Here is a 10,451-nt window from a genome sequence, read left to right on the forward strand (position 1 = left end):
AATATCTTAATTTGGGATTTAGCCAAATTTCGCTTTTTCCATTCTACTGTCTACATTCACTGTACTATGGAGTATCAATGTGTCAAAGCATTGATGAGTGAGGAGATGAGTTTCCACACAATTAATATGTAGTACTAGAAAAAATGTAGATCTTTAGGACTGAAAATGATGTTGTTGTGTGATACTTCCTCCGGGTTGATAATACTTTGACCATTATTTTCTATTATAATATGTAAAAAAGTGTTAACAAATATATGATTTTATTAAAGTACTTTTCAAGACTAATCTATACATATAGCTACCATATTTGAAAGACAAATGTTTTAAAAATAATTCAAATTCAAAGATTCTAAAGTTTGACCCCACCCTTGTCTAAAACGACAAGTATTACCAGCCCAGAGGGAGTAGTGTAGAAGCTATTTATGTAACACAGCAGCTGATTGTTGTCCTGAAAATCATTTTATCACCTTAGTTCTTTTTTTTTTTAGAAAATCATTTGTCATCTTCAGGATGGGCCTATCCATGTAGGCCAGTCATTTTGTGAGCGGAATATGTTCACACCGAGTTCGAAATTCATCCCTGAATCACAAAACCGGATACAACACATCTCTCAACTTACAAAACCATGCAAACGAGCTCCCTTAGCAGTATTATCGTCGGTATTGGTTGACGTGGCGCCTATGTGGCTCCTTTGACTATGTCCTCTTCCCACGTGGCATTTGACGTGACGCTTACATTGCAATTTGATCTGGAAAAATAATAAAACCCCTGGGACCAACATGCCAATTTCACACACAAAATAATAAAAAATATTGGGGCCCATGTGACCCATACATGTCATCGTTACTACTCCCCTCTTCTCTCTATCCTCTCTCTCATCTCCTCTCTATCCTCTCTCTCTAGTAGTAAGCTGGTTCATCTCATAGATGCTCTAATGGCCTCACTTACTGAGATGGCAGAGCGGGGCGGGCGGTGGCTGGAGTGGCGGTAGATAGAGCATGCTGGCAGAGCGGAGTGAACCATCGTCGTCAACCGCTGTCGCACCAGCCACAACTGCCGCGCTCGCCGACAACCTCGAGCTCCTCCTCTGGACACCTCCGCTGTTGTTGCCCCCTCCGCCGCCCACCCCGCTTCGATGGCCGGAGAGAGAGAGAGGATAGAGAGAATAGGGGAGAGAAAGAGGATAGAGAGAAGAGGGAAGCAGTGAGGATGACACGTGGGGCCACATGGGCCCCACTGTTTTTATTATTTTGTGTGTAACTGACATGTGGGTTCCACAGGTTTGATTATTTTTCCAGGTCGAAGCGCCACGTCAATGTCATGTGGGACAAACACTTAGTCAAAGGAGCCACGTATGCGCCATGTCAGCCAAAACCGGGGACAATACTATTAAGGGATCTCGTTTGCGCTGGTTTTATAAGTTGGGGGTGTGTTATATTCGATTTTACGGTTCAGGGATGAATTTCGAACTTGGTGACAAATTTGAGGTAACTAAAGTGAACTTATTCCGTTGTTAAAGTTGGATCGCAGGCCCGAGCTGCAAAGGTAGTTGGGCCAGTATTGATGGGCATAAACCACGGCCTTTCTTTGCTCAATTTTGTTGCTCGTGGTTTCTCTCAAATTGCCTAGATTTTCATGCACTGTTGGTTAATGGTTACCCAAATTGTGCTTTGTAGCCTGGATTTTATTGAATTTCATCCTACTTCGCTTTGCATCCCCTTGTCCTAAGAAATTAATTTTTGAGACGGAGGGAGTAGGTTTAAAATGTGTCTCGACGTCCTACTCACTGCTACAAAAATGATTTTTCCTGGCGGCCAAAATCAGTCTTTGCTGGCGGTTATGCTAGCCGCCAGTGAAAACGGATTTTCGCTGACGGTTGTCTTATGCGTGGCCGCTGGCAATGGTCCATTTTCGCTGGCAATGGTTCTCTTCTCTGCATCTAGATCCATCATACGATGCTTGTACAGCTGTTGGTCAACACGCGGTTGCAGGGGACGCCGATCTATCACCACTTTCGTGTAGAAGCGGTGATCTCGCTTCTTCTCCTCAACCCTCTAGATCTCCCTCGCACTGCCCCCAAATCGACGAATATCTGAGGAGGAAGCAGGGAACCCTAGCTCCGGATCGAGACCCCTCTCTTTTCTCACCCACAGCCAGCGGCTTGGAGACATTGAGGCTTTCGGGAAAAGGTCATCGATGTAGAAACCCAAAGGCTGGGCTGAGAACGCGGGACGGTATGGGTGTAGCCCAACCAAAGCGTTGGGCTCCCAGGCAGCCCAGGATTCCCCTCCAAGGTCAGGGGGACGCGAAGCAGGCCGCGCAGATGGGGGGATCTCACCACGCTTTAGGGAAAATTTCCTCCAATTCGAGCGCTTTTCCTTGGGGGAAAAGTGTTGAACACCTTGCGCGCGCGCTCCAATGTCGCCACGCCGTGGCGCCCTCGTGTCGCCACGACACCACTCTCACCGCTCTTACCACGACACATTTTTCCCTTCAAATAAGTTTTTACCCCAGAAGGTCGCCATGGAACTGGAACTGCCTGGCTGCTTCAGGGGAAGAAAAATACTAGTACTCCATCAACAAAACAAAGGAGGGAAGGGGAAGGGGCGCTCAATCACCCAGAGGCAAAAACTTATTTATCTTTTTTATGGCTAAAATATAATGTATTTTAAGATAACATTTTACACGTATGTGTAATATTATTGGAAGTACGTGACTATTTTTTTTTAAAAAAAAAAATCGCGACATTCTTGCCTGAATAAGATATATTCCATCTATCAAATCTATTTTAGCAGTGGTATCTTTTTTTTTTTTTTTGCGGGGTTAGCAGTGGTATCTTTGACTAAAACCACTCGTGACAATGACATAATAATGTCCCGCTCCCCGACCAGCGTCCTCACCGCCGACCTCTGCAACGGCGAGGTCGCGTCGCTCCGTCGCCGCCGTTCCCTTCTGCCCCGCCGGCGCCGGGGGTGGACCCGGATGCATTCCCCCAAGGACATCGTCGCCAAGAACACGCTCTGACGAGATCGAGGTGAGTGGGAACTGGGAAGGCCCCCTCCCATGGTGAACCCCAACTCCATGGTGCTCCAGGCCCTCGCGGCGGCGAATCGAGGAGGAGGCCGAGAAGAATGAAGAGGAAGGCAGGACCGCCGCGGCTTCACCACCAATGCTTCTTCTTCTTCTTGGTCGTCGTCGTCGTCGTCTTGTATGTATACAGATACAGCTATACACATAATTTTAGGATCAAAAGACGTACAGCTATATGTATTTCTGGGGGCTAATTTCAGTGCAGAGTGAATTAATGCGTTGTTGCTAATTGGATTGCTAGAATATGTGTAGCAGAGTGAAAGCTAGTGTGAATTGAGACCATTGAACAAATGGTTTAGAGATAATAACTTAGCTGCTTTCTTTGAATTGCCACATGTTCAGTTCAATCACCTAATTTTATCTGAAAAGAAATGTTCGATCACCCTTGTCTGGATGAATAGTTACTCTTGTCTTTACTTTCTAGTTATATTCTATATTGCTACGAAAGCACTGGTTGTCCTTCTTCATTATGTTTGTAAGATTGAATTCGATAACATTTTTTGTCGTCTATTGCTTCTTTAGACAAAGAGGGTATGTATGTCAGTCAGTCAAACAGGTTTTCCATGGTTGTAAATCCTCTCTTACAAAGTTATAGCCACTAATTCCTAAAGCTTAACATGCAAAGATGCCACATCATCATCCACTAACAATTATTACATTTAAGCATAATGCAGGCATGCTATATTATTTATAATTTAATAATTCATTAAATTTTAGAGATTTAAAATGTAAGCATGTTAAATTATTCCACATAATTCACATAATATTTCAATATATCTCTCCATCATTTTTTATAATATCCTATATACCAATATAGTTCAATCTCACTTAGTTCATGCTATTTTTCTTTTCTCTCATTAAGTCATATCACATCAATTGTTTTTAGTCCTTAGATGATTAATCTATGGTTCAAATTATCTCTCTTTTTTTTTCTTCTCTCATTAAGCCATATCATCTCAATTTTTTTAGCCCTTAGATGTATGGTATAAATTATCTTCATTCTTTTCTTCTTTCATAAAGCCACATCATCTTACTTTTACATTTGAATCATCATTCTACATACTATTTAAATTTAAATCACATCAAATTATGTAAACTTATACTCCATTTATGTAAGCTTATGTTGTTTAAGATATCTTACACATTATTTTTACTTATTATTATCATAGTAAACTCCCGCAGCAAAGCGTAAGGTTTCATCTAGTTGTGTAAATGTTCAGGTGTTACGATGTCCCAGCAATGACTTCTTAAGCCTATAGTGTCATGGAGCAACTATCGTGTGTAAATCCTACAATTATGAGGTAATTTATTTCCCATGAATTTAGTTTAGTTTTTTTTAATGAAAAGAATGGTTTAGTTTTGAGCATATGAAAAAGATAGGGCCTTCACCTCAGTAATCTTCATTGCTAAGAAACAAAGCAGTGTAGTGGATTTAAAAGTATGGTATGAGAAGACAACGAAAATGAACAGTGCTTGTCGGAATGAGTCACAAATTGAGTACTGTACAATAGTCACTGAATCGTTCATTTTACCTTTTGACTGTTGTAGCATAACATAAGTCATCTGATTCTTTACCTTGACTTTTGTGCAAACATAGTCAATTTTGGACATATTTGCCAATTTAAAATAGAGTTCATGCAAGTATTTATTCAGTGCTATAATGAATGGGCTTTGTTGGTACTGCAATATATGATTTTGAATTTACTAAAACTTTGATACTACTTATGAGAATGAATTGGGAAAGTAATCCTTAATACCTGGTTGCTTATGAATCCCATAGCTAATCCAATATAACTCGACTGCAATTTTTGGATAGAAAACTAGAAGTCTGATAATCAATTAGTGTCTGGTAGACCTCCTGCATTGTTGGTCTTGCTTGCGGAGAAGCTTTCAAGCAAGAAAACGCCACCTTAATGAGGGAAACTATGTTTTCTTCTTCTGTCGTTGTTGGTGCTAAAGGTCGTGAATCCAGGATTTCCTTGATTGTTATATTGTGATCCCTTGATGAAGTCAGATGCTGCAATAAATCTCTTGGGTGCTTCCCAATCACTACCTCTAGCATAACCATGCCGAAACTATACACATCACATTTCTCTGTCACCAAAGATGTATAGGACAGCTCTACACAAGGAGAGAACACATATTAGTAATCAATGATTAGATATCAAAGCTTTTTGTATGAGAAGAAAGTATATACCAGGAGCTATGTAGCCATATGTACCAGCTAGTGCACTCCAATTAGATGAATCAGGTCTCAAAATCCTCGCTGTACCAAAATCTGAGACATAAGCCTTCAAAGTTGTATCAAGTAAGATGTTGTTGCTGGTTATATCTCGATGAATTATTGGTGGATTGCAGTCGTGGTGCAGATAACATAGTGCTTGAGCTACATCCTTTATAAGAATATTCCTCTTTTGCCAATCTAATGCCTTAGCTAACTCATCATCAGCTAAGGTCATATGGAGGCTTCCCTGCTCTATGTATTCATAGACAAGAAACCTGTACTCTGGATGGGAGCAGAATCCATACAGTTTGACAATGCTTCGTTGTCGGATTTGTGTTAAGATTTCCATTTCACATGAAAATCTTTTTTCATCACCCAACCCTTCTTCAGTTGTGTGAAGCTTCTTCACAGCAACTACCTGCCCGTCCTGGAGTTGTGCTCGATAGACCTTGCCATAACCTCCCGCTCCAATGATGTACTTGTCATCGAAATCTTCTGTTGCCCTGACAATATCCTCAAATGCTAATCTTCCATCAAAATTCCAAACAGAGAACATGTCCCTTCCTTTGGCTGTAGTACTTTCTTGTGGTTTTCTCTTGTTATGAATAAACACCGTTCCGAGAACAACTGTAGCAAGAATGGCAAAACCCAGAACAAGAACAACTGGCAACAGAAAACGAAATAGCTTTCTTTTGTTGTGACCAGGTGCTGAGTAACAAGACGGCAGGCCAGAGAGATTACCGCATAGACCTTTATTGTTGAGAAACCAGCTTGCTGAAGCATTTTGAAATAGTCGCCCTGCTGGTAATGGTCCTTCTAAGTTATTGTATGACACATCAAGTGTTGATAGGCTCACCATGCTTGCAAAGGAAGTCGGAATTCTTCCAGTGAACTGGTTGTGAGATAAATTTAGAAATTCCAGCATCTGCATCCTTCCAAAGTCTTGCGGCAACAAACCATCAAGTTTGTTATTGCTAACATCTAGCATGATTTGTATGCTTGCTAAATTTCCAATTGTGGCAGGCAAATTCCCACTGAAGTGGTTGTTGTTGATCCTCAGTAACTGTAGTTTGGTGCATCTCCCAAGTTCCTCAGGTATTGGTCCACTCAAACTATTTCTGGAAACATCAAGGTATTCTAAATCTCTCAGGTTTCCCAACTGCGAAGGTATGGATCCTGATAACTTATTGAACGACAAATTCAGACTATATAGATTTATTAAATTCCCTATTTCTGGTGGAATCACACCATTTACATGATTAGAACTGAGTTTTAGTTCAACTAGGTTGGGCAATTTAGACAGAGCTGGAGGTATTGTGCCTGTGATCATATTTTCTGCTATATTTAGAATAGCTAATTCTGGACAAGCACCCCACTTTGGTGAAATCTGCCCAGAGAGCCTATTGGACATCAAGCTCATCTTTTTGAGTTTTGGATACACACCAAAATGTTTGGATATATCTCCCGTTAACTGGTTGCCATCAAGGAAAAGTCGAACCAACGATGTGCACGTCTTCAAGCTCCTCGGAACAGGGCCATTGAACATATTTAAAGACAGAAATAAAAGTTTGAGGCTTGTGCCAGCACATATATTTGCTGGCAACTGCCCTGAAAGGGAGTTACTTGCTAGGTCTAGCTCAACCATGTTTGTGATATTTCCAAATTCCTGAGGAAGAGAATTCGACAATTGGTTACTACGAAAATTCAGATTTTGCATGTTTTGAAAGTTCCCTAAAGATTTCGGTATTGAGCCGGAAATTTGATTCTCTTCCAAAGACAAAAGTTGAAGGTTCACTAGGTTGCCGAACTCCTGGGGGATAGAGCCATTTATCTGATTTTTACTGAGGTCCAGTGCAATTAGCTTGGTAAGGTTCGCTAAGGTGCCAGGTATAGAGCCAGAGATTTGATTGCTGTGCAGGATTAAGTTCTGGAGATTTGATATGATCCCTAGTCCTGGGGGTATTGAACCAGTAATTTGGTTTTCATGGAGGAAAAGATTGTTCAGCATAGTGAGGTTGCCTAGTTCTGTGGGTAAGGAACCTTTTAATTTATTTTCATTGAGAACAAGATCGGTGAGCATGGCGAGATTGCCTATTTCAGGGGGAATGGAACCAATTATTTGGTTTCTAAAGAGATAGAGTTTGATCATCTTAGTGAGATTGCCTATACATGTGGGGATTTCACCAGTAAGTTTGTTATCACCAAGAGCAAGATATTGCAAGTTGGTCAGCTTGCAGAGTTTTGGTGGTACAGGCCCTGACAGTTCATTACCATCTAGATAGAAAGTATCTAGGTTGGTCAGATTTGCTAGAGTTGTTGGTATCTCGCCGCTCAACGTGTTGTTGCTCAGCTGCAAAAGCTGCAGGTTGGCAAGCATTCCTATCTCCTTTGGGATGGGACCAGAGACCATATTTCGGTGAATGGAGAGCTCGGTGATCATCGTCAGGTTACCCACGGATGCAGGGATGTGGCCTGTGAGGTTGTTGTACGAAAGATCAAGCATGGTGAGCCTCTGAAGCTCACTGATCTCATCCGGCATTCTTCCTGTGAGCTGGTTGAGTTGAAGGTCAAGGTAGGTGAGTGCTGATAGAGAGCTGATACTTGAGGGTATTGGGCCATAGACACTGTTGCTGCTGAGATCAATATATGTGAGGAAGGGAAGAGATGAGAAGTTGAGCTCACCAAGCTGGCCATGGATGCCGGCATCTGGCAAGGAGATGTTGGTGATGACCCAGGACATAGCTTGATGTGCAGCTCTGCATGTGATTCCGGTCCAGTTGCAGGGGCTTGTGCTGGCCTGCCAAGAGCTCCTCATCTGCGGCCCTGTGCTCTGGAGAGTAGATTTCCAGTGGAGGAGGGCCATCTGCTGAGACCTCAGTGAGATTCCACCATGACGATGCACCGCATGTGCCATCGGTAGAAGAAAACACGGCAGGAGCAGTAGATACAGGCAGAGGAAGGGTGTTGAGGAGGAATGCAGTTTGTAGCACAATATTTCCATTTGGTGCCAACTGCGAAATTTTCAAGAATTTGTTTTGGACTATTGGAGGGAGAGTTGGTTGGGGCAACTATTTTCATGGACAGTGCAAGCTCCTGAATCCTACCTAATATATAGTATTCCAGGGTTGTCTGTCAGCACAGGGAAGTTGGATTGGATTAACTTTCTGCCTCTCTTTTTGATTTTTTCTTCAGCGTCGCCATCCTTACCATTGTTTTTCTACGCTAGGATGGTGCAGGATCCACGGCTGTTGCTGTAAGTCTTCCTTTTCCATTTAGTGTTTGACATCTCCGAGTCGATAAAGCTTAAGATACCTGTTTAATCATGCATTCCTATTTCACAGCAAGTTCTTTTGTTGGAGTGTTCGCAAAAAAGTTCTTTTGTTGGGATGGCCGAATTTATTAAGAATGAGAGAAACATATTGCACTAGGAAAGACAAACAAAAAAGAGAACTGCTGCCTCAAAGTTACTTAAGTCTTACTACACGATGGGTCAGTTTTGAAGCAGCTGGAAAGTACCCCGTTTGATTTATATTATTGAGCGGATTATTGCAAGGATTATCTACTCAATTATAGGAATAAATTCAATATTCTGATATTAAGCTTAATAACAGTTCTAAAAAAGTGGTTTAAGAAATGCTCTAGAAGAAAGTATTTTGAGAAAACATATTTTTTTAAAGTGTCGAGCAATTATTCCGTTTTAATGATCTAATGAATAATCCAAAAAGAACCTGGCAGATCATCCAGCAGAATGCCCTGAGAATCCTTGCGTTGCCATCCTTACAGATGATTCAAAAGTTCAGAACTGTATGAGTTTGCTTAAGTCATCATTGTTGACATTGGGTGTGCAATTTTTTTTCTCCATATGATTTGCTCACTTATGAGTTATGACTTATGAGCTTACACACACACATTGATATCACGATACTGGCATATACCTTAAAAGATATCAGTGTAAAATAGTATTTGGACACAGAATTAGGCTAATTTCGTTTTAATAAACTCTTACACTTCTGGATTCACTCAAGGCATGGTGTCCATGTTACTGACTAGCATAAACAAAGAAGTCTCTATGCCTAGCACAGACTAAGTCTTCATCTGCATGGTGTTTATGTGGTTGAAGGTATTCACGAGTCAATCCCCTGTATGTTTCAATCTAAATGTTCACCATAACAACTATTCTCATGTGATTTTCCAATATATTCCATTCAGATTGCATTCTTTTTTCAGCTGAGCAGTTTCATTGGTTTATGAAATACAGTATCTTGCCATGCTGATGTAGCCTGACTGCCCATATTTTTGTCATATGCCCATTTGCACTGTAATCCGTTTCTTTCTGTTTTTTTATTCAGGTGATTCCAAGAGGCAACTTCGAAAATACCCAAGCAAGTTGAGTACATGTGTCCTGTAGGAATTACAATAAGCCATTTTTATGCGTAACAATATGCCTGTTCATTCTCATTTCATAAGCATAACAAGAATCAGAAGAGGGTTCAAAGGAATAAATTATAACAGCCATTATATATGTTTCATATATATTTTCTTGTGTACTCAGCAGTGCCAGGTCGGAGAACATGCTGCCTTCACCAGCTTGCTGAACCTGATAGACATCAGATGCATGAACTGGATGGGCGTGTTTAATTTCATGCTTCTATTCAGTGGTGGATCTAGAAAATTGATTCGTTGGTGCTAGAACGTCTCTATCGGTGTTATAGTATGTTAATTATACTTAGATCATGGTGTTATAGCATATGAATAAGCAGTTTCGCTATAGGTTTTGGTGAAAGTCGTCGGTGTCGCCTGACACCGGTCCTTCTACTGTACATCTGCCCCTGCTTCTATTGGAATTAGGGGTGTAGTACAAGCCTAAACGGGATGTCTCTTTCATCAACACACAGTTTGGTTTGACCTCATAAAATAGAAATGGAAAAATGGAATAGAACAAAGTGAGTCATGTAGCTATATTAAGGGCCTAGGCTTAGGCTTTTAAGCCAATTTTTTTGCTTGTATATTTCATAAGCCAGTGACTTTGAAGCCTTATATGTATTGATGCAGTCATACCTTCACTTTAAATAAGCTGAAAAATTTACTCCGACTTACCTTTTAGCAATAGTGTAAGAATAGCTTATGGCTTTCAAAA

At 41.0% G+C, this 10,451-nt stretch overlaps 1 protein-coding gene across 1 annotated transcript; it reads right to left on the reverse strand.

Moving 5' to 3' along the window:
* Window positions 1-4,870: 4,870 nt before the first annotated feature.
* On the reverse strand, window positions 4,871-10,395 carry LOC127785977 (probable leucine-rich repeat receptor-like protein kinase At1g35710). Its single transcript, XM_052313300.1, has 2 exons — window positions 5,288-10,395; window positions 4,871-5,211 (listed from the first exon to the last, which is right to left on the reverse strand). Exons 1-2 carry the CDS (start codon window positions 8,313-8,315, stop codon window positions 4,871-4,873), a joined length of 3,369 nt encoding a protein of 1,122 aa, XP_052169260.1. The 5' UTR covers window positions 8,316-10,395.
* Between the last annotated feature and the right edge of the window lie 56 nt (window positions 10,396-10,451).

This window comes from Oryza glaberrima, chromosome 10 (assembly GCF_000147395.1).
Source record: "Oryza glaberrima chromosome 10, OglaRS2, whole genome shotgun sequence".
In the NCBI taxonomy this organism is placed as follows: Eukaryota; Viridiplantae; Streptophyta; class Magnoliopsida; order Poales; family Poaceae; genus Oryza; species Oryza glaberrima.

Coding starts and splice junctions, on each gene's coding strand:
- LOC127785977 (XM_052313300.1), bottom strand. CDS start 8,315: ATGGAAATATTGTGCTACAAACTGCATTCCTCCTCAACACCCTTCCTC. Junction 5,212..5,287: donor ATATGGCTACATAGCTCCTG/GTATATACTTTC, acceptor CTCCTTGTGTAG/AGCTGTCCTATACATCTTTG.